Below are 23,159 nucleotides of genomic sequence, written 5' to 3' on the forward strand. Positions count from 1 at the left end.
TAACTTAACTTCCCTGTCCCTCAGCTTCCTCATCTGTAGAATAGGAGTAACGACACCTGTCTCTCCAGGTTGAGAAAATAGGACACCTAGTTCAGGACCTGGCACATTTTAGGTGCTCAATAAATACTGATAGATTGAATAATTGGACTAATGGTGGCGTGGGCAACCCACAGTCAGTGAATAAATGTTAACTGAGCACCTACTAAGTGTCAGGCTCTTTGTGCTAGATGTTTTCTATGCTCCATCTTCCTGAATTGCTCACACTCCTGTAAGAGAGGAGAGATTCTTATCCCCTAAGGTCGCACAGCAAAGACGACGCAGGGGGGTGGGCTGTTAGTGTTCCTTGCCCAACTGTGGAAAGGGAGTCCCAGAGAGGGCAGGTCGCTTGCCCAAGGTCACGCAGAAAGCCGAGGGTTTCCGTCGCGAACCCCCCTCCCGACTCGCCCAGGGCTCTCCAATCCGCAGCTCTGCGTGCGGGGGCGCGCGCATCCCCCCGCCGTCCGTCCGTCAGCTGTCTGTCTGGGTGTCTACGCGGGCGCAGCAGTGCACCCTTCCCCAGCCTCGGGCGCTGCGCAGGGACAGACAAGGCGTTCGCAGCGCCCTGCCCGCGCTCCACGCCCGCAGCCGCCAGACGGCAGCGCCTGCGTCCGTGCCCGCCCCAGCCGGTGCGCGGGAGCCGCGGGGGCAAAGGCGCAGTGGCCAGCGGACCATCTCTCGTGCCCTCGCTCTCTGCGCTCCGGGGCAGCTGAGCCCCGGCCACCCGCTCTCCAAGATGAAGAAGCTCCAGGGAGCTCACCTCCGCAAGGTAGGGCACGAGGGCGGGGGCGCTGGGGGTGCACCTGGAGGAGGGTTGGAGAGACCCGCCCCCAACGAGGCCCCTGGGGAAGGTCTGAGGACGCACCCAGACCAGCTTCGGGCTCTGGGGAAGGCCCGACTCAGCTGGATAACAGGGAGGGTCAGGGTCACGGTCTGCGCCCCCACCTCTGCCCCTGCCATCTGGGGTTCGGGATGTAGTATGAGGGGAGTCCTGATTCACTGGGCCAGGCCTATGAACAGGTGTCTGCAGTCCCCGGAGGCGCGGGGTAGGGGCGGCCGGGGCCAGGCACCCACCTCTTCCCCAATTCCACCCTGCTGCTCCCCGCCAGGAGCTGATTGCCGGGTGTGGGGGGTATTGGAATACCTGAGCGTTGAGCTGGACTCATCTGAGGGGTGGGGAGTGGGAGGCGGTCATCCATACTGAAGCCGGCTCCCTGAGCCTGCGGGAAGACTCTCCTCTTTCCTGCCTGCTCCCTCCCCGCCCCCTTAGCTTGCCTGCTGAGACCCCAGGTTGCCCCTCAGCAGGGCTGAAGGGAGGCAAAGACAGGGAGGGGGCTATCGGAGGCAGGAGGATATGATCAATGAAGATGGAAGCTGGTATGGGAGAGTGGCGTGGGCCCAGACCTCAGGCTCTCCCTACCTTGCCTTGTGGGATTGGACCTCTCAGTCAAGCTGTCAGGATATGGGGAGGGGGAATACTGGGGGACGTTTTCTGGCTTGTACCAGTCCTAACTAAGGAGTCAGATCTCCTGAGTACTATTTCTGCCGCTGCCACTTGCCTGGTGACTTTGGACAAGTTCATTCTCTAACCTGAACCTCCTCTGGCTAAGCCCTAGCCTGGAGGCACCAAAACAGGCCCCACTGGGTGTGTGAGGTGTGGGGAAGAATGCTAAAGGGCTGGTAGATGTGAGAAGACTGTTCTCAGGGGCTGGTGTTATCAACCTCCCTACATACACACACATTCACACTCACACTCACTCACACACACACTCATTCATTCAAGTTCTCTGCTCTGGGGCAGCTGGGCTTGGAACCACTGTGGTGTGTCTTTTTTCTTTTTTTTTTTTTTTTTTTTTGAGACAGAGTCTCGCTCTGTCGCCCAGGTTGGAGTGCAGTGGTGCGATCTCGGCTCACTGCAAGCTCTGCCTCCCGGGTTCACGCCATTCTCCTGCCTCAGCCTCCCGAGTAGCTGGGACTGTAGGCGCCCGCCACCACGCCTGGCTAATGTTTTGTATTTTTAGTAGAGACGGGGTTTCACCGTGTTAGCCAGGATGGTCTTGATCTCCTGACCTCGTGATCCGCCCGCCTCGGCCTCCCAAAGTGCTGGGATTACAGGTGTGAGCCACTGCGCCCAGCTGGTATGTCTTTTTTATTCACTGACATGAGTGACTTCTTGAGACCATTTGTGAGTCTCTTGGGTCCTGTTTCCATTCTTTCCCACTCTCCTTCTCTTCCCTCTCTGCCCTCCCTCCCCACAAGAGGCCCTGTCCCTCTTGCTGGGTGCTGGGCTGGGGGTTAGCAAGCTTTATCTCATTTAATCCTTTAACACTTTCAGGGGCTAGGTCTTAGTAGCCCCATTTTATAAATAAGGCAACTGAGGCACAGAGGGGTGAGACTCACTGCTTACTTGCTGGCAGGCTAGGCAACCTAGAGCCAACAGGGCAGAGGGTTGGTTCTAGGTTGCTACCTCCTCTCAGGGTCCTTTCCCTTTTCTCAAGCAGAATTGGGCGGGAATGAGAAAATGCCAGATTTCTGCAAAGGAGCAGCATTGCTCAGAGATGAACACTGGACTTAGAGTCAGGGGATCTAGGTCCAAGTCTTGCTGTGCCTTTAACTTGCTGTTTGACCTTGGGCTCATCCCTTCTTCCTGAAACTCGGTTTCCTAATCTGCACAATGATGAAGTTGGACCCCAGATTCCTATTGTCTCTCTCTGTCCTGAAGAGTCTTGGCTTGGGCAGTCTTGAGTCTCGCAGCCCCTGCTGTGAGTCCCTAAAGGCGAGCATGCAGGTCTGACAAACTCACCTGTGTGTTCCTGCATGCCCCTGGGGTAGGGAGTGGGAGATTCAGGAGTGGGAGCCTTACACCCAGGAAGAAGTATGAAGCAACTCATTCAGCTTCCAGCCCTGCCCCAGCTATTTGATTGCTTTCTTCCATCTCCCAACCAGCCCCATCCTCACTGTGCCAGCCTCCTGGGATTCACCCCATGGTGGGGTTGGGAACTCCAGTTGGGCTCCTGATTGGCTCAGCTTTGGAGGACCCCATCTCCTGCCCCTGGAGCAGAAGCAGGCTTCCCTCTGATTGGGGGAGGAGGGGGACGAGCTGGCAGCATCCTGCTCTTGGAACTCTTGTCACCATGGAAACAGAGAACCGGGACCGCTCCGTGAGCATGGAAAGGGCAGCTTCTCTGGAGGGATCAGAGGAGCCTCATTACTGGGACCTCCTGCTAACTGGCCTGAATGGTGCTGGGATGGGCAGGGAGTGTCTCAGGGTAACAGGCCTGCTCACCACCCAACACCAGGAACAGTGGCAACCATTCCTCCCGGAGCTCACCTGGGAGTGAGAGGTTGCTGAAGGCTGATGCTCACCCAGCTGGAGAGGCAGCCTCAGGGAAAGGGGCATTGGAGGGGAAGGGTGGGTTTCACGTAAGTCTGGGATCTGCTGCTCCTGTCACCTCAGCATGTCCATGATCACAGCTAAAGAACTTCCAGGCATGTATTTGTTTCATCCCTTGCAGCCTAGTTACGTTAAAAACAGCTCTTCATGCTCTGTCATTGTCATCATCACCCATAATGATGTCTGGCTGTTCCTGTCACCACGGCCCCTGTGGCCAATAGCCAGTTTCTGGCAAAATCACCACTGTGGTCACCATCACTGAGGGTCTCCTAAGGGAGAATGCCCCATGGACCTCTCACCCACTTTGAAGCATGAAAGGAGACCTTAGGAACAGCTGGCCTCCGCTCCCCTCTGGGCATGCATCTCCTCTCCAGGGACAGCAAGATTATGACTTTCTGAGACAGATCACGGCTTAAGTACCTTCTTCCTGCTCATGAGCCAAAATTCACAAAATTCACCCAGACCTCAGGCTCTCCCTAACTTGCCTGGTGGGGTTGGACCCCCCCCCAGCCAAGCTGTCAGCATGCAGGGAGGGGGAGTGTTGGGGGAAGTTTTCTGGCTTGTGACTGAAAAGTACCAGTCCTAACCGGAGTCAGATCTCCTTGGTTCTTAGTAGGCCCCGTTTGAGCCACGGAGCATAAGTGGACTCCCTCCCTCAGGGGAACTCCAGGTCCCTCCAAGTCCTCTCCTTTCTATGCTGAGGGCTCCCAGCTTCTTCCTGTTGTCCTCCTATCACCTCTTTTCCTGAACACCCTCCAGCCTGGCCACCTGCCCTTTGGACATGCTCCATATTGTCTGCATCTTTCTTAAAATACGGTGCCCGGAACGGAGGAACAAAACTCCAGCACTGGTGGGTGAAGGAGACCTGGCTTTCGCATCAGGAAGCCTTGGGCTCCAGACCTAGTTCTTCCACTCACCAACCTGGTAGAAACCTTGGGTATGTCATGACACCTCTTTGAGCCTCAGTTTTCCTCATGATGAAAATGGAGCTTAGATGAATACTGAGCTCAAAAAGTTGTTCTGAGAATGAAATCAGGTAATGTGAGTGAGATGTCTAGTGCAGTGGGCACATAGTAAGTGCTCAATATACAGTAACTTACTAAGATCATCATCATGCTCTTCATCTTCGTCATCCTCATCCTCATCAAAATAGGACCATCCAGCCGGCCACGGTGGCTCATGCCTGTAATCCCAGCACTTTGGGAGGCCGAGGCGGGTGGATCACGAGGTCAGGAGACCAAGACCATCCTGGCTAACACGGTGAAACCCTGTCTCTACTAAAAATACAAAACATTAGCCGGGTGTGGTGGTGGGCGCCTGTAGTCCCAGCTACTCGGGAGGCTGAGACGGGAGAATTGCTTGAACCCGGGAGGTGGAGGTTGCGGTGTGCTGAGGTCGTACCACTGCACTCCAGGCTGGGCAACAGAGGGAGACTCTTTCTCAAAAAAAAAAAGGACCATCCCTTGATTTGACATCTGTGTTAGCCAGACTAAGGTCAGGGTAGCTTTGTTAGTGCCTAAGCTACCCTGCTGGCCCAGTAAGTTTTGGTTGCCTAAAATCCTGAGGCTCTCCTGCGTATGACAAGGTTAGTCCAGTTGAGAGCACTTGATTATCTGGACTGAGAATGTCTTTTCATTTAGCCCTGTTCAATTCCAGAGTCTTGTCTTGAGGTCACATTTCTGGCCTGGCCTCAGTCTTCTCCCCAACCTCTTTGGTCTCTCTCATTGGCAGCCTGTCACCCCAGACCTGCTGATGACCCCCAGTGACCAGGGCGATGTCGACCTGGATGTGGACTTTGCTGCAGACCGGGGGAACTGGACAGGCAAGCTGGACTTCCTGCTGTCCTGCATTGGCTACTGTGTAGGCCTGGGGAATGTCTGGCGCTTCCCCTATCGAGCGTACACCAATGGAGGAGGTATGGGCCTGAGGTCCTGTCGGAGGGTGTCTGGGTTGATGGGCCAAGGCCCTGGGGTAGAGTGAGCTTTTAGGTGGCCTCAGCCACTGTCTCCTAGGCGACCTTGGGCAGAATTCATTGAAAGTGGTTTATAGTAACTTGGGGCTGGGAGGAAGGAGTTTACCCTGTCTTGTCCTTCTCATCACCCAAGCCCTTCCTTCCTCCCTCTCATCCCCAGGAAGGATACCCACATGGTTCCCTCTCTAAGGCTGGCCACGCCACGCCCTGCATGGTGGGCAGAGGGAGCTGCCTCTGCTTCGTGATAAGGAGCTGTATCTGCCTGCCGATGATCACTGCACTTTCAGTGTTCTCCCCACCCCCTCCTTCCTCCACCTCCTCCTGAGCTGTGCTCCATCAATCATTCCCTCTCTTGAGTCTCCAATCTTTCCTCCTCTCTTGGTTCCTTCCATTCAGGCTGCAAACACAAAGTCTCTCCCATCTTAAACAAATTTCCTTTCGTCCCTGCTTCTCCATCAAGTGACGGTTCCAAGTCTCATTAGCAAAAGCTGGGGCTGAGCGCTTACCACCTGCCAGGCCCTGGGCTTGGTGCTTTCTGTGCCCATCTCATTTAACCCTGGTGATGACCCTATTGGGTAGGCACCATGGATATGATGAGGTAGCTGAAACTTGAAGAGACCAGCGTCCTTGCCCAAGGTCACAGGGTGGCAGACCCAACATTCCAACCCAGGACTATCTCCTCCCTAGCCAGTGTGCTCTCACCAGTACTCTGTATCTCCTTCTGTCTCTAGCAAACTCTGAAGGAAGCATATATTGAGAAAGTGAGAGAAATCCAAATAAAGCTAGATGAAGCAAAGAAAGGATAAATTTACATGACTAGGATGTGTGGGACTGGAGCTGGCCTCTGAAGCTCTAGGACCTTGATGACACCCATGGTGTCTCTCGGCAAGCACTCTCCCCATGTCCCTACTCTTCCTCTCTGTGTGCTGGCCTCATTTTGTCCTGAGACAGGCTTCCTCCCCGCAGTTGGTGGGGGACAGGCCTTGTGGGGAGGTGGCCACAGACGACTCTGCAATGACTTCATCCTCAAATGGGTTTAGCAACCCAAGAGCTTTGCAGAACTGCTCTGTCTGAATGAATCTATGCAGAATTGCAGGGAAGGCCTCTGATAGGCCTGGCTTTGGATAGGTGCCCACGGAGGAAGGAGGAGAGGGTGGTGAACTCCCTCCTCCCAGCCCCAGGTTATGATAAAACACTTTCAACTAATTCTGCCCAAGGTCGCCTCGGAGGGGGTTGGTTGATGTGACTGGCAGCCCTTCCAGAGCCATATGGTGGTGGGCAGTTCTCTAAAGAAGTGACTGCCAATGTGAGAACCAAAGGGGAAGGGCTATTGGGCCCACGGAACCACAGGTGGCAGTCACAAGTACCTGAGGCGGCATGGTGGGGAGGGGCAGGCAGATAGAGTGAAGCCAGATTCTGAAGGGTGCTGGTTTCTGTACTGAGGAGTCTGCACTTTCTTCAGTAGGAAATTCACACATTCTCTCCCTCATTCATTCATTCACTCCCTCAGCAGGCGTTTCTCAGCGTCTGCGCTGAGCCCAGCACTGTTCTGGGCACTGGGGCTCCAGAGGTGAGTAAATCCCTGCTGGCCACTCTGGCCCTCAGCAGTCTGGTGTAGAAGAGAAGAAACCTACAGTGTTCCATCAGGTCTGAGGGGGCATCTGCAGGCCAGGGGAGGGGCGGGGCTAGAGCTGGGCTTTTGGGGGAGCTGCCCCCAAGGCCCTTGCTGACCACCCCGCTCCCGGCAGGCGCCTTCCTCGTGCCCTACTTCCTCATGCTGGCCATCTGTGGCATCCCCCTCTTCTTCCTGGAGCTCTCCCTGGGCCAGTTCTCCAGCCTAGGGCCCCTGGCTGTCTGGAAAATCAGCCCCCTCTTCAAAGGTGAGGCCTCAGTGGTCCCCAGGGAGGGAAGGGCTCAGGGTCTGGGGGAGGCAGGGAGGTTGCCCCCAGAACCCCTGCCAGCTCCAGGCAGAGATGGAAGTGAAGCCCAGATAGCTGCCAGCTCCCCGGAAGCCACTCCACCCGGCTGGCAGAGGGCTTGGCCTGGGCAGCCCAGCAGCCTCTCCCCACACCAGGCGCCGGCGCAGCCATGCTGCTCATCGTGGGCTTGGTGGCCATCTACTACAACATGATCATCGCCTACGTGCTCTTCTACCTCTTCGCCTCCCTCACCAGCGACCTACCCTGGGAGCACTGTGGCAACTGGTGGAACACAGAACTCTGCCTGGAGCACAGAGTCTCCAAGGACGGCAACGGGGCCCTGCCCCTCAACCTCACCTGCACCGTCAGCCCCAGCGAGGAGTACTGGAGGTCAGGCAGCTGCTGGCCCCGTGGCATCTGAGGGGACCCTGCACTGCTGAGGGTGGCCAGAGGGCATCCCCAACAGGCTCAGCATGCACCGCCATGATGAGCTCAGGTGGTGATGGCAGGTGGACTCTGGCTTCTAATCCCAGCTCTTCACCTGACCAGCTGTGTGGCCTCGAACAATTTATTTGGCTTCTGTTGCTTTATCTGTAGCATGAGGGCAATAATACTAGGTATCTCAGAAAGGTTGTTGTGAAGATTAAAGGAGAGAAAGCATATATTAATAAATTGTGCAGTCCAGTCTGGTGGATAGTAAGTGCTCAATAAATACTAGCTGAGAATGATGATGATGATGATAACAGTAATAGTAACATTATGGAGTCTCAGTTTCCTCCTCTGTAACAGGGGTTGGTAACAGTACCTGCTTCATAAGGTGTTATCCAGTTAGTCATTTACCCACTTATTCATTCTTTTAATAAATATTTATTGAGCAACTGCTATATCATAGGTAAAGCACTTAGCATAAGGCCAGGACGTACATAGTAAGGACCATCTCAGACTCCTCTAATAGAGATAGGACTATAATAGAGTAAGGGACTGTCATCAGAATTAAACAACGTAATGCAGGTGAAACCATTATCACAGTGCTGGGCACACAGTGGGTCCTGGGAATAGTGGGTGTCGGAAGGACGTTGCACTCATCAGCCTATCCCAATGCCCCATTTTATGGTCAATAAAACAAAGCCTTGTCACTGCATTCTGCCTTTAAAAGAAGAAAGGAAAGAAAGAAAGAAAGAAAGAAAGAAAGAAAGAAAGAAAGAAAGAAAGAAAGCAAGCAAGCAAAGCCCAGAGGCTTGCTCAGTATTGCTCAGTAATTAGTGACAGAGATGGTATTGACACTAAGAACTCCTGAGTCCTGATCCTGTTCTGGAACATTCTAAAATAGCCTGGTCCCTAGGTGGGACTGTTGGCTGGCCAGAGAACACAGACCCTATTAACCCCATCCCTTCACCTACAAAGGATTGCTGTTAGGAGATTTCTCCCAGATAGGCTCCGTGTCTTGAAATGTTTTGGTCTTTAACCTGCCTGTAGTACATAGTTCATTCATTTGTCCACTTCAAGTCCATCTGAAGTATCCGCACCTGCTGAAGAATTTATCTGACCAGTGGGAAAGAATCAGCCTGAGTTTGCAGCTTAAAGCCAAAGGATTTGATACAGTCACTGGCAGCTGCCAGGGTGGTCTCCATGGCCATGCCACAGCCCACTGCATCAGTCAGGATGCAGGCAGGAGGCCGATGGATTGTCAGAGGGTTTCACTGAAGGGAGTTTAGTGAAGGGACTTTTCAGAGGGTCATGGAAGCCACAGCAAAAAGTGAAGCATCAGTGACTAGCAACAGGGACAGCTATCACCACCCCTGAACCTAGGAGGCAATGGGAGGGAACCAGGAGAGAATCAGAGCCTTGGAAGAGGGGCTGCCTAAAGAACACAGTCATGGCCAGGCCCTGGATGGTGTGTGTGTGTGTGTGTGTGTGTGTGGTATACACATGTATATGCAAATACCCAGACCCCTCATTCCTCCCCTCACTGCAGTATCCCGCTGTTGCCTCCCATTAGCCAAACCCACACGGAAGCTGAAGAGGAAGGAAGAAGAGGAAGGGTGGTGTCGAACTCCTATCCTCAAGTGATCTTCCTTCCTCAGCCTCCCAAAGCTGAGGAAGGGGTAAGGTCTGGTGAGGCCAGCCTCCTGGGTCAGAGTTGGTCAGAGAAGTTTGGAGAGGGATCAAGAGGGCGTCAAGTGGAGAACAGCAGTAGAGCCTTGCGGGCTGGACATGGCTTGACTCCATGTCTGTGGAGCCTGGCGGGGTGACCAGGGGACACTGAGACCTTTGTCTCCCACAGCCGCTACGTCCTCCACATCCAAGGCAGCCAGGGCATCGGCAGCCCTGGGGAGATCCGCTGGAACCTCTGCCTCTGCCTGCTGCTGGCCTGGGTCATCGTGTTCCTCTGTATCCTCAAGGGTGTGAAGTCTTCGGGCAAGGTGAAGCCTGGGAGGCCCCAGAGGCCTGAGGGACTGGATGGGGTGAAGGCTTCCTGGAGAAGGCAGGGCATGGACTGAGCATGAGAAGATGAAGAGACTTCAGCTGGGAAGAGGGGAAGGGAGAGAGCCTTGAGACTGGGGGATGAGGGCTGCTTGAAGAGAGACATGGAGGTGAGAACGCACGGGGGCAAGGCTGCTTTACTAGACTGGAAGCTCACCAAGGCAGGGTCTACATTCAGCTGTGTCCTGACCCAGTGCTTGGCACTTTGAATGAGCTCAGCAAGAGTTTGTTGAACACTTAGAGGGTGAGTACGTGAGTTAGGGGGCTCTTTGTGATGCAGGTGACCAGAACCCAGTTATCACACTCAGTTGGAAAGTCCAGAGGGTGTGCTTCAGGCACAGCTGGGTCTAGGGGTTCAATCAGTGTCATCAGGAAGCTGGTTCTCTGGGTCTGTCAGTAGTGCTTCCTTCCAGGATGGCTTCCTTCTGAGGCTTCATTCTTCATGAGGTCACCCTAGCAGCTCTAGGCGTACATCTAAGCTTGGTAAAGGGTTGTCTTTCCCCAGTTTGCAAATATTTTAGAATTGAGTCTCATTGGATGAGCAGGGCTGTGCACCCATCCCTAAATTAATCCCTGTGGCCAGGAGGATGGAATGCTTTTCTTGGCTGGGCGTGGGTCATGTATCCACCCCTGGAGCTGGGAATGGAGTCAGCTCCATGGTGGGAAAGTCAGGTACGGTTATCTGAAAAAGGTAAACTAGAGACTGGAAGACAAAGCCACGGATGTCTACTTTAGGTGATGAAGGGGTGGAAAGGACAATAAAGCCATTTTGAAAAAACTCGGGGCCGGAGGTGGTGGCTCAAGCCTGTAATCCTAGCACTTTGGGAAGCCGAGGTGGGTGGATCACCTGAGGTCAGGAATTCAAGACCAGCCTGGCCAACATGGTGAAACCCTGTCTCTACTAAAAATACAAAAATTAGCTGGGCATGATGGCAGTGCCTGTAATCCCAGCTACTCGGGAGGCTGAGACGGGAGAATCGCTTGAACCTGGGAGACGGTAGTTGCAGTGAGCCAAGATTGTGCCACTGCACTCCAGCCTGGGAGGCTGAGTGAGACTCCGTCTCAGAAAAAAAAAAAAAAGAAAAACTCAGAAACCTTCAGGATGGCTTGCCCAATCATTGGTAAATCAGAACTTGTTTCCTCTGCAAGATGCAGACGATACCAGAAGTATCATTTACAAGGAACAGAGCCATTGAAGACAAAAAAGACAGGGTAGAAACCATATAGAAAGAGAGAAGAGGTTATGGTCAAAGCCAAGGCAGTGAGGACACTGAGACTTGATGGTGTTTGCTGAAGGGGTGGCTGGAAGTTTGGGAAAAGAAGGAAAGAGGGAGGAGTGAGTTTGGGAATGTTGAATGTCTGAGGATGATGCAGAGTGAGTTTGCAGGGGCAGGGAGTGGACACGGGGAGGAGGAGGCTTTTATAACCAACAATGGCGGCCTGGACCAGGGGCTGCAGTGGACATGGCCTTGGGAAGCAAGGTGGTGGTGCTTTGCCGATGCTGGGTGTGTGAAGGGAGGAGGGAAGCCTCCAGGATGAAGGCCGGTTCCTGGCTTGGGCTACCCAAAGGCTGGGGAGGCAAGTGACACAGATGAGTTTACAAGGAATGGCACTGAGTGAAGGTCCCCGATGCCATCAGCTCGTCACTTATCATCTCTCAGGTGGTGTATTTCACGGCCACGTTCCCCTACCTCATCCTGCTCATGCTGCTGGTCCGCGGAGTCACCCTCCCAGGGGCCTGGAAGGGCATCCAGTTCTATCTCACCCCCCAGTTCCACCACCTGTTGTCTTCCAAGGTGAGCCCCTCCGGGCGGGGTGCAGAGGGAGGGGCCAGGCCTGAGCTGAAGAGTGGAAAGAGGGCTCCCTGGGACACCGCAGTACCAGGCACTCTGCTCAGCCCTTCTTGCGTCTTTTTTATTTATTATTATTGTTATTTTTTTCTATTTTTAAATTGATAGGTAAAATTTTATGTATTTATCATGTACAACATGATGTTTTGAAGCATATGTACCTGGGGGAACTGTTAAATCTAGCTAATTAGCATATGTATTATCTCACATAATTATCATTTTTGTAGTGAGAACACTTAACATCCACTCTCTTAGCATTCTCCAAGAATACGATATATTGTCACTAACTGCATATTATACTTCATTTATTATTATTAACAATCATGTAAACACTATCCTCATTTTACAGAGGAATAAACTGAGGCTCAAAAGGGTTCTTATTAAGCTTAAGGTCATACAGCTAGGGGATCGCAGAACAGGGATCCCAGCCCAGATTTGTGTGACTGTAAACCCCAAGGAGGGCATTAGTGACGATGGTGATAACAATGGTACTGACAGCTAATGTTAATATTTATTGACTGGGGACTGTGCCTGACCTTGCCCTAGTGTTTAACATGCACGTGTGTAGTGATTTAACCCACCCTCCTCCCATGAAGTAGGCACTATTCCTATCCCCTCGTTACAGATAGGGATCCTGCGGTCCAGAGGGGTGACCTGGCTTGTTCAGGCTGCACAGCTAGAAAATGGTGAAGCTGGGGTCCAAATCCAGGTGCCAGGATTCCAGAAAGGAAGTAAAAGGGTTATGCAGGCTTACTGCCAATACAAATCTCCTGCACACTTTACATTAGGCTCTGTGTCCTTCAGAACTGGACCAAGCTTAGAGACCATCTTCTAGATCCTGGGTGGGAAACTGAAGCCCGCGGAAGGGAAGGGACTTGCCCATGTCCCACCGTGGAAGTTGGGGGAGGCTTTGCTCCTGGTCCACGTCACTTGTGAGCCAGGCTCATGACCACGCCATCCCTCGTGACCACGCCATCCCTGGAGCTGTCACACCGTCTTCATTCACTGCCTTCCTTCTCTGTCCTTGACCATCCGCACACCCTCCCTTTCCATCCTTCCTGGCACAGGTGTGGATTGAAGCTGCTCTTCAGATCTTCTATTCCCTGGGTGTGGGCTTCGGGGGGCTCCTCACCTTTGCCTCCTACAACACGTTTCACCAGAACATCTATAGGTCAGTGTCCCACAGCCTCCCAGACCCTGGGGTCCAAAGCAGGGAGGAGAGTGGCTGGCCAGGGAGGGCCTCAGAGATTGAAAGGGAGGCCCACTCACCCTGGCCCGCACCTGGACTTCTTCTGGTAGAGACACTTTCATCGTCACTCTGGGCAACGCCATCACCAGCATCCTGGCTGGCTTTGCCATCTTCTCCGTGCTGGGCTACATGTCTCAGGAGCTGGGCGTGCCTGTGGACCAAGTAGCCAAAGCAGGTGGGCAGGCTGCCAGGCCTCAGTGGGGTGAGCATGTGTGTTGGGTAGAGATGGGGCTGGGCCAGTGGACCAGCAAGATTATGGATGGGGGCCAGGCGCGGTGGCTCACGCCTGTGATCCCAGCACTTTGGGAGGCCAAGGTGGGCGGATCGCTTGAGGTCAGGAGTTCGAGACCAGCCTGGTCAACCTGGTGAGTCCCAGTGTCTACTAAAAATACAAAAAGTAGCTGGGTGTGGTGGCACATGCCTGTAATCCCAGTACTCAGGAGGCTGAGGCAGGAGAATTGCTTGAACCCAGGAGGTGGAGGTTTCAATGAGCCAAGATTGGGTCACTGCACTCTAACATGGGCAACAGAGCAAGACTCCGCCTCAAAAAAAAAAAAAAAAAAGATTGTGGATGGGTATGTCATGTGTGTGCATATGCACACATGTACGTGCAAAGGAACATGTCCTAGCTGGTCTCTGGTGGTCCATGTGCAAGGGGATGGGTGAGCAAACGAGTGTGCATTAACCCATGTCTGGAGGCAAATGAGTTTCTGTGCAAAATTGTCACGTTTTGTGCTTTGGTTGCACAAATAAGTCGTATTGTGTGTGGAGGTGTCTATGTGCAAGTGAAAAGGGTGAGAATGATCTTGTGAATCACTGTGTCTTTTGCCAGTGGATGCATGTAAATGTGTGTGTTAGTGGGGTTATTTGTACCAATAATTGTATACATAAGTATATTTCAATGAAGTTTTATATTGGGGTCTTGTGTTTGTTTATCAACCTATGTTTATCGAGCACCTACAATGTGCTGGCGTAGGTCCTGGGAGTTAAGGAAGTGTCAGAGGGTGCATTTAAGTGGGCATCTCTGGGTTAGGCGAAACAAATGGCCCAAATGAGTGTAAGTGGCCGTGTGTGTCTGAGTGTGCATATGGGAGCCCACCGCATGACCCAAGCTGCTGACCCCGTGTGCCCCTGGCCCAGGCCCTGGCCTGGCCTTTGTCGTCTACCCACAGGCCATGACCATGCTGCCTCTGTCACCCTTCTGGTCCTTCCTCTTCTTCTTCATGCTTCTGACTCTCGGCCTAGACAGCCAGGTTAGTCTCGTCTGTGGCAGCAGGCACCCCGTGTGTGTGTGTGTGTGTGTGTGTGTGTGTGTGTGTGTGTGTGTGTGTGTGGTGGGGATAGAATTCTGACCCCCAGCCCCTCCTCTCTCCTCAGTTTGCTTTTCTGGAAACCATTGTGACAGCTGTGACAGATGAGTTCCCATACTACCTGCGGCCCAAGAAGGCAGTGTTCTCAGGGCTCATCTGCGTGGCCATGTACCTGATGGGGCTGATCCTCACCACTGATGTGAGTGGCGCTGCAGGGAGGATGGCAGGTGGGCGGGACAAGGGCAGATGCCTGCAACGAGATCTCTGGCCCAGCTGAGCACTTGCTGGGCCCCCTCCATCTTCCTCTTTGCAAAGAACCCAGTCCCTCCCCGGCCCTATCTCCCAAGGGAGGCAGTTTGGCCTTGTGATCCAGAGTCCTGGCTGTGGAGATTTCGTCTGCAAGATCTGGGTTCAAACCTGACTCCTGCACTTGCTGAGGGGGCTTCAGGATAAATGATTTCCCCTCCCTGAGACTGTTTTTCCTTATCAGTAAAAGGAAGGTTCTATAATAGACGGCTGTCTTGGGACTCAGATAAGACAAGGCCTAGAAGGGCTGGGCTGGCAGCCAGTGGTCACCCTGTCATCTTGTGCTCCCTGTCAGCATGGCTGCTTCCTGCTCACTTCTTGCCAGGAGAAGGGGCTGCAGCAGAGAGCGAGGCCCAGGAAGGGGACACCAGAACTGTGCTTGTGTTTTAGGGGGGCATGTACTGGCTGGTCCTTCTGGATGACTACAGCGCCAGCTTCGGGCTGATGGTGGTGGTTATCACCACGTGCCTTGCCGTGACACGGGTGTATGGTGAGAAGAGCCGTGGGAGGCGGAGTCGAGCTCTCCGCAGTGGGAGAATGGGAGTCTACCCTGGGGAGCCCCAGTACCTGGGTCCCTGGTCCCAAGGGCCAGGGTTTCCAGTGGGGGCAGCTGGGGTAGAGGAGGGGCTGCTGGCGCTTGTGGGGCCGGCGGGTGGGGCCATTCCTCCTCCCCTCCCCTGTGCAGGCATTCAGAGATTCTGCCGAGACATCCACATGATGCTGGGCTTCAAGCCGGGCCTCTACTTCAGGGCCTGCTGGCTGTTCCTGTCCCCAGCCACGCTCTTGGTAACTGGGGAGGGTGGGAGGGTTTCTGGCTGGGGCCCCAGAACTGAGAGCGGGAGTCCCCTCTGCACGTTCAGTCTGGTAGGGCCACCCTGGCCCGCAGTGGAGGGCTGTGGGGTGGCCACCAGAATCCTAGTCCATCCCCTCCCCTGATGTTCCCAGCTTCTGTAGCTGTGCTGGGCCTGGCCCTAGTTCAGTTGGTTAAATGGGTGGGTCTTTCCCAGGACCCAGGGCCTCAGGATTGGAGCCTTTAGGCTGTGATTTCTGTCTTGGGGTTAGAGCAGCTAAGGGTTTGGGGTGCTTCAGAACTGTGCTGCTGCAGGCCTTGGTGTTGGGTCAGCTTCGAGCTGGGCTGGCTCAAGCCCTGCAAAGGCTCCAGAGATGGACCACTTCAGGTTCCGGTACAGCTTAGGATCCTGGGTAGCTCTGGGCTGGACTGTCTCAGGCCTTGGGCTGGCACTAGGCTGGGCTACCTCGGGCCTTAAGGCGGTTTAGACAAAAGCCCGCAGTGATGCTGGGAGTCCCCACTCTGCAGGCCCTGCTGGTGTATAGCATCGTCAAGTACCAGCCCTCGGAGTATGGCAGTTACCGCTTCCCGCCCTGGGCTGAGCTGCTGGGCATCCTGATGGGCCTGCTGTCCTGCCTCATGATCCCAGCTGGCATGCTGGTGGCTGTGCTTCGAGAAGAGGGCTCACTCTGGGAGGTGAGTCTGCCCACCCTGTCCACTCTCAGCCTTCCTGACCTGTGGCCTGACCCTAGGTCCCCCTGCTAGAACAGAAAACATATGCACCCATGCCTTATCCAGCTTCTTTCAGCCTGAGGAGACTTGCCTGGGCTGAGGCAGATTCAGGGGCTGGAGTCCTGCCCTGTGGCACTTTGTACCACATGAAGCCTTAGGGGAGTGGGTGGCACAATCTAAAGACCACTGTTAACCAGGGACTGGCCCCAGGTCCCACCGTGGGTTGGGGGTGTGTCAGGTCTTGAACTCAGGTCACCAGCCCAGAGCTTGCTTCTGGAACTCAGGGTCAAGTGGCGACAGTGAGGGACCCCAGAGGGCAGGCTATCACCCTACTCCTGTGCCCAGGAGTCCTGCTGTGTCCCACTGGTGGCCCGGGATAGAATGATGGTGTGAGCCCTGCCCACGCCTAGGGTTTTGGGGAGGGACTCAGACAAACGTAGAGAGTGCACTCTGCCACAGGGTCTGAGGCCTTGGAAGAGAGGAGTAGTGACCCTTTGTGGGCCAGCAGAAGTGGTGTGGTCTGAGCCTCACTGCACCCTCTGAACACTGAGGCCAGCACTTCCGCCGCCGCTGGTGTGGAGTCCTCCGGTGGCAAGAGGCCATCATAATGAATGCAGCTTTAGTGAGCCCGATGGATGGCATCCAGAGAGAGCCTGGAGGCACCCACAACATACACATCCCACCAGAAGTGTGCTGGAGCCAGCTAGCACTGGTTCATCCTTAAATATTCAGGAATGTGTGAGCTAGGTGTTCAACCATTGGTAGCTAGGAATTGGCAATGGTGGAGATATTTACACCACAGAAAATGGCTACAAAGCGGGCCTCCCTTGCACCCCACCCCACAGTCTGCTTACCAGCACACTACTGCCTCTCCTCCACTTCCCCCGTGTAGCTCCTGCCCCTCAGCTCCCCCACCACAAGGCTCCACCTGCAGGGGTTGCTCAGGAGGCAGAAATGGTTTATGCCTCCCCCATCCTGCTGCCAGACCACAAGGGCACCCTGGAGTCTAGCCTCTGCACTGCCTCCAATTGCTGTGTGACTTGGGGCAAACTCCTTCCCTTCTCTGAACCTCAGGAGCTCCACCTCTGCTCCTTGCTTGAGAGCCAGGGTACCTGCAAAGGGAGGGAAGAGAGGGGAGTTGCTCAGGGGGGAGGCTCCAGCTCCCAGGAAGCTCATGGTCCCCAAGCCTTGCTAATGAGCCACTAGGAATGCTGGGCTCTCCAGCAGTCACCACCGCCCCGCTGCCCTGCTGCCCTGTCCCACAGCCAGGTGGAAGGGGCATGTTTTGGGGGGCTCGAGAGCTGTGGTGAACACTGCGGAAGAGGCATTCCCCAGCTCAGGAGTGCCAGCTTCAGAGGCCAGGGCTTCCAGCACTGACCCTAGGATCAGAATCCTGCCTCTGCCATTTGCCAGCCTCGTGGCCCTAAGCAAGTTACTGCACTTCCCAGAACCTCAGCTTCTCTGTCTTTATTTTTATTTTATTTTAATTTTATTTTTTGTTGTTGTTGTTGAGACAGAGTGTTGCTCTGTCACCCAGGCTGGAGTGCAGTGCAGTGGAGACAGTAAGCATAGTATCCAATAGGCAGGTTTTTTTTGTCTTTTTTTGTTTGCGTTTTGAGACAGAGTTTCACTTTGTCACCCAGGCTGGGGTGCAGTGACGCCATCTTGGCTCACTGCAACCTCCGCCTCCCGGGTTCAAGTGATTCTCCTGCCTCAGCCTCCCAAGTAGCTGGGATGACAAGCACCTGCCACCACGTCCAGCTAATTTCTGTATTTTTAGTAGAGACAGGGCCAGGCTGGTCTTAAACTCCTGGCCTCAAGTGATCCACGCACTTCGGCCTCCCAAAGTGCTGGGATTAAGTGTCTTTGTCTTTAAAATGGAGAGAGTGATACCTACTTTTAGGCCTGCTATGAGAAGAAAAGAAGCTTATCAATATAGTCTGCATTGTGAAAGTCAGAAAAGCAAAATATTTTACAGGTTCAGGATGGGGTCAGGACGGGTTCAAATCCCAACGCCACCACTTCCCACCTGTGTGACTTTGGCCAACTTAACTGACCTCTCTGAGCTTTAATACTCAGATAATATCAGTGCGGGCGGATGGTAAAAGTACTAATACCCCTCTCATTAGGACACTGTAAAGATTAAATTAGCCAATGCTTGGCACAGAGCTGGAGTGCACTGGGTGCTCAATTTTAGGCCAGGGGTTCTCACAGGGGGTGATTTTGCCATTGGGGGACATTTGGCAATGTCTGGAGACATTGTTGGTTGTCGTGGAGGGGAGAGGGATACAAGGAGGAGTGCTCCTGTCATCTAGTGGGCAGAGTTCAGGGATACTGCTAAACAACCTTCCATGCACAGGACAGCCCCCATAACACAGAATTCTCTAGACCAAAATGTCAGGAGCACTCAGGTTAAGAAACTGGTCTGAGCACCCCTGTTTTCAGCTGGAAACAAATCTAAGTCCTTGTTCTCAGGGAGCTTGTATTTTATTGTGAGGGACAGGCAATAAAGAAATACGTAAAGGTAAGTTCTGCACTTAAAAAAATAAAGGAGTACAGGAATAAATGGAGAGTGGTACTTTGGCCAGGATGGTCAGAGAAGACCTCTCTGAGGAGGTGGCACCTGACTAACTGGACAGGGTGATCCATGTAGGTATCTAGGATAAGAGCATTCCAGGCAGAAAGGCAACACGTGCAAAGGCCCTGAGGCAGGGGGCTGGCATGTTTAAGAACAGCATGGAGGCCAGTGCTGCAGCTGGAGCAGAGGGGGTGGAGAGAACTGGTGGAGCTGATATCAGGGAGGTAGGCAGGGGCCAGGAGCTGGAGGCCCTGGTGCACACTTTGGATTTCATTTCCAGTGAGATGTGCAGCCATTGGCAGGCTTCTGAGCAGTGGGGTAGCATGCGCGCAACACATCTTCCTAAGTATCACTGTGCTATGAGTACCAAGCTGTGGGAGACCCCAGCTAAAGGCATCACACATGGTATCTCCCTTGGAACCTGCCCAGTGGGCTGCCCAAATGTTAATTGCCTCCTTTCTTTAAGGACACAGGGGCTCTCTCTTCTCCCTGGCATGACAGGCAGAGGGATTTGGGAATGTGGTTGAGGAAGAAGGAACTCTGGAATCTCCAGGCTTAGTCATCATCTTAGTCACCCCGACTCCGTCCATGGAAACTGGGGCTCTACAAGGGAAAGGTCAGAGGCAGAAGGAGGCAGGTCGGGGCTGGAAGAAACCGGGAAAGCCAGCTACAAGCCCACCGCAGTTCTCCCGGTTCATGGCTCTTTTCCAAAAGCCCCCAGCTCCTTAAGATTCAGCATTTAGGGAAAGGCTCCTGGATCGGCATTCAGACACTCTGAGGAGGGGCCCGCCGCGTAATTATAGCAACAGCCGCCACTTCCCAGGCCTTACCCTGTTCCCAGCACCCTGCTAAGTGCGTCATCTCAGTGCCTTCACAACAACCCTATGACAGGACTGGGATTCCCGAATTACAGACCAGCAAGCAGAGCACCCAGAGCCGAGCGGCATTGCCAAGAGCCATCCAGCTTGCAAGTGGTAGAACAGGATTCTCACCCAAGCAGGTGGATCCCTCCCCTGGGGAAGTCATAGTGCCCCCCACTTCCCCGCCAGGGGGCTGTGGCCAGGACTCACCCAGTGATGTGGTCAGGTGTTTGCTGGGTGCCTGGCCACAGTGAACCCTCCACCAGCGCTGCCTGTTTCCTGTTTTCACTGCTCTCGTTGCTTTGCTGCAGCGGCTTCAACAGGCCAGCCGGCCGGCCATGGACTGGGGACCATCGCTGGAGGAGAACCGGACGGGCATGTATGTGGCCACGCTGGCTGGGAGCCAGTCACCAAAGCCACTGATGGTGCACATGCGCAAGTACGGGGGCATCACCAGCTTCGAGAACACGGCCATCGAGGTGGACCGTGAGATTGCAGAGGAGGAGGAGTCGATGATGTGAGGCAGGAGGCAGGTGGGCAGAAGGCCCTGCCCGGGACCTCACAGTCCCTTCTTAGAAGCCTGCAAAGGTCAGCTGTGCCCTCTGGGATTCTGAGAGGCTGTGGAGGGCCTGCCATAGGGATGCCAGTCCCCCAATGGGGGTCCCTCCTGCAGCCTCTGCCTCTCCTGAAACCTCTGACAACCCCCTACACACACACACAGGCATACTCAGACCCACTCAAAGCTGAGAATGATCCAACTCAGCCCTACTTTGCGGATGGACATATTAAGGCCAGGAGGGGAGGGACTTGCCCCAGGTCGCATGGCAGAGGGGACTTGAACCCACGCCTCCTGACCAGCCAGCTCCCTTTCCCATGGGGCAGCCGGCACCACCTTCTCATCTCTCTTCAGGGCCTACACCCCTCCCTTTTTTGGGGGATCCTGTCCCCACACACCTCAGCACAACCAGAATCTTGAGTTGGGCAGGGAGGGTCAGGGCTACAGAGGCTCTTGAGGCTCCGAGGCCCCGGGGATCAAAGGTCAATGAGTTAGGTGGGGAGAAAGATCCCTGGGGGCTCCTGTATGCAGGAGTCCTGAAGGAGGTGGGAGCTGAGGGCCCTGGAGGATGGGGAAGGTTTGCAGAGAGAGGAAGAAGAGGGCAGGGTGGGGAGGAGCTCTGGGCCAGAGGATGCTGAGCTGCCTGGACAGAGACCAAGAGGGTTGGAGACACTAGTTTTACCAGGTTACAGGAGGGTTCAAGACAGAAGGAAAACTAACAGAGGGGGAGCCAGGGATGATGGGGTGGGCAGGGGATTTGCATGATGAAGAATATCATTCCAGATCTGTGCAGAGCGGATCGGAGGGGACAGGGTGGAGCGGGGAGGCCTGTGCAAAGTGGGGAAGAGCTGCCGGTGGCCTGAGCCAGGGTGCTGGGGCTGCGGGTGGGGAAAGGAGGCCCCAGCACTTCAGACAAAGGCCACCCCTTCACCCACTGGACCCCAAGCCACAAAAGCTGGGGAGGTAGGAAGGGTCACTGTGAGGGCCCAGGGCCCCTCTCTTCCCATCTCCCTTGTCCTGGTGGCCTTCAGTGTCTCTTCCAGTTCCAGGAGCTGCTGGGAAGCTGGCCTTCATTGTTGGTGACAGGGCAACCATGGGACTAGGAGGTGGCCCATACACATGGCTGGCTGGTCCTGAGGCCACCCACCTTGTTCCAGGACATGGGCCCGGGCCCGGTGTGGGGGTAGACGCAGAGGGCAGAGGGTAGCCCTTGGTACTGTGGGTCCCTCAAAGAGGAGAGTGGGGTGCAGAAATGCCTCAGCATGGCTCATGCACACAGCATTCTCCCGTGGGGCAGGGTTCCCTCATGCAACAGGCCTCCCTGTGGCCAGCCTCTATGCCTGTCTCTCGCTGTGTCCCCCCAACCCCTTGTGTTCTGTTGGTTCATTGTTAATAAATATCAAATGAGGTCATGCTCCTTACCCCGTCTCCTTACTGCTGAGAGCTGTGAGGTGGGCAGCACAGGGCTCCCCAGCTCCCACTGGACAGGGGAGGAAACAGGCTCTGCTCCCTCCTTCCCCGGCTCTCCTGGCTTCTGCCCTGGGTCTGACATTTCCCTGTGGCCGTGGGGGGTGGGTGGGGCTCAGAAAGGAAGACAACTCCAGGCCCTTACAGACTACTTAGTTCCCTGTTATACAGACAGACAAACCGAGGCCCACGGAGGGAAGGAGGCTTGCTCAAGTTTACCCAGCCAAGCCGGGCAGAGCCTGGCGCAGCAGGGGCCAGCAAAGCGGAGCCCATGAGCCCGCTGCCTCCTTCCCTCTCCCACTCCTCCTCAGCCCTGCCTGCAGGTGAAGGCTGGAGCTGAAGACCAGGGCTAGGAGGAGCCAAGAGTTTCCCAGGCCGGAAGAATCTCTGGGTTCCACCCACCCCCTCCTGGCAGGGCCTTGTCATATAAAAGAGCCCCAGGGCCTTTCAAATGCGAGGCCCAGGTGTTTGCAAAGGCTTTGATTGGGGGTGGAAAGGAAGGGCGGCTGCATATTTCAGATATTAATAAATTCCCCCTAACAAAGGGCCAGGCCCCCCTCCCACTCCTCTTTGTTTGGGGCTCTGGGTGAGGGGAAAGAGATGAATTTGCTAATTTGCAAAGTGTGTGAGAATGGTCTTCAGAATTCAGGTGCTTCTTCCCACGGGGCAGGCTCCAGCCCTGCTGGCAGCGCCCTGGTACTCAGCCTTCTCAGCATGCCTTGTCTGGGGAGGAGGTGCTCTCTGCCTGGGCACGGGGCCATGGACTTTCGAATATTCCTCACCAGCCTCTCGGCTGCAGCCAGGTGTCCTGGCAGTCAGGAAAGGAGCATCTTGGGAGTCTAGGCTTCCTTTCTCCTCAGATTCCAAGTGTGAGATTGGAGGGTTGTAGGAGTCCATGGGTCCCACCAGCTTCACTTCCTCCTGCCTCCCCAACCCCTGCCCGCTCCTGCCACCGGGCCTGTGGTCCCTGTCCTGCCCTCCCTGGCCCAGTCTTCCAGTTTCTCCTGCTTTTTCCATTTCCTCTGCTCTCAGACAGCTTTTCCTGCCGCTCTACCTTCTCCTCCCTCTGTTGCCGGCAACATCTCCCAACTGCTCCGGTCCTGATCCCTGTATTGACTTTAGGTCTCCCTGGCTCAGAACAGCCCCCAGCCTGGCCCTGATTACAGTGGGAACTGACTGGGGAACAGGCAGCTCCAGCTAGGGGAACCCACGACAGCATAGCAGGCAGCTCAGAGAAAACATCAGCCCTGTCTGGAGTTGGATCCCACCCTGCAAACCTCGAATGTCCTACCCGGTGGCAAACTCACATCCTACAGGGCCAGCCAGGAACCTGGGTGAGGAAAGCTGTTGGTATGAGCAGGAGAATATGTGGCAACTGACCCTCCATGAGTGCTGGAGAGGCAAGAGGGAGTGGTAGGGACTGTGGTGAACTAGACAAGAAAGCACGCCTATCTTAAGAGGGAGGCCACCTCTCAGAAGTATGGGCCCAGGCTGCCAGATCTCCGGGCTTTTTAAGGGCAGCTGGAAATCTGGATTTTTATGAGAAATCTCCCAATGTGCAATGTGGATGACTGATTTAAAAGTTGTAAGAATGGGCCCGGGCGGGGTGGCTCATGCCTGTAATCCCAGCACTTTGGGAGGCCAAGGCGGGGGGAT

At 54.7% G+C, this 23,159-nt stretch overlaps 1 protein-coding gene across 1 annotated transcript; it reads left to right on the forward strand.

Annotated features, from left to right (window-relative positions):
- Window positions 1–431: 431 nt before the first annotated feature.
- On the forward strand, window positions 432–21,457 carry SLC6A7 (solute carrier family 6 member 7). The gene is made up of 14 exons (XM_003829024.6): window positions 432–805; window positions 5,162–5,345; window positions 7,151–7,282; window positions 7,477–7,711; window positions 9,606–9,744; window positions 11,467–11,601; window positions 12,723–12,826; window positions 12,955–13,079; window positions 14,045–14,157; window positions 14,282–14,413; window positions 14,911–15,010; window positions 15,206–15,306; window positions 15,839–16,006; window positions 19,792–21,457. The coding sequence occupies exons 1-14, from the start codon at window positions 773–775 to the stop codon at window positions 19,999–20,001; spliced, it is 1,911 nt and encodes a 636-aa protein (XP_003829072.2). The 5' UTR covers window positions 432–772; the 3' UTR covers window positions 20,002–21,457.
- Window positions 21,458–23,159: the final 1,702 nt, after the last annotated feature.

Source organism: Pan paniscus, chromosome 4 (genome assembly GCF_029289425.2).
Source record: "Pan paniscus chromosome 4, NHGRI_mPanPan1-v2.0_pri, whole genome shotgun sequence".
Taxonomy (NCBI): Eukaryota; Metazoa; Chordata; class Mammalia; order Primates; family Hominidae; genus Pan; species Pan paniscus.

What these genes read in the sequence shown, in the direction of transcription:
- SLC6A7 (XM_003829024.6), top strand. Translation starts at nt 773, where the DNA reads ATGAAGAAGCTCCAGGGAGCTCACCTCCGCAAG. An exon ending in CCCAGCGAGGAGTACTGGAG is followed by an intron (nt 7,712 to 9,605) that starts GTCAGGCAGCTG and finishes TGTCTCCCACAG; the next exon opens with CCGCTACGTCCTCCACATCC. An exon ending in TGTCCCCAGCCACGCTCTTG is followed by an intron (nt 15,307 to 15,838) that starts GTAACTGGGGAG and finishes CCCACTCTGCAG; the next exon opens with GCCCTGCTGGTGTATAGCAT.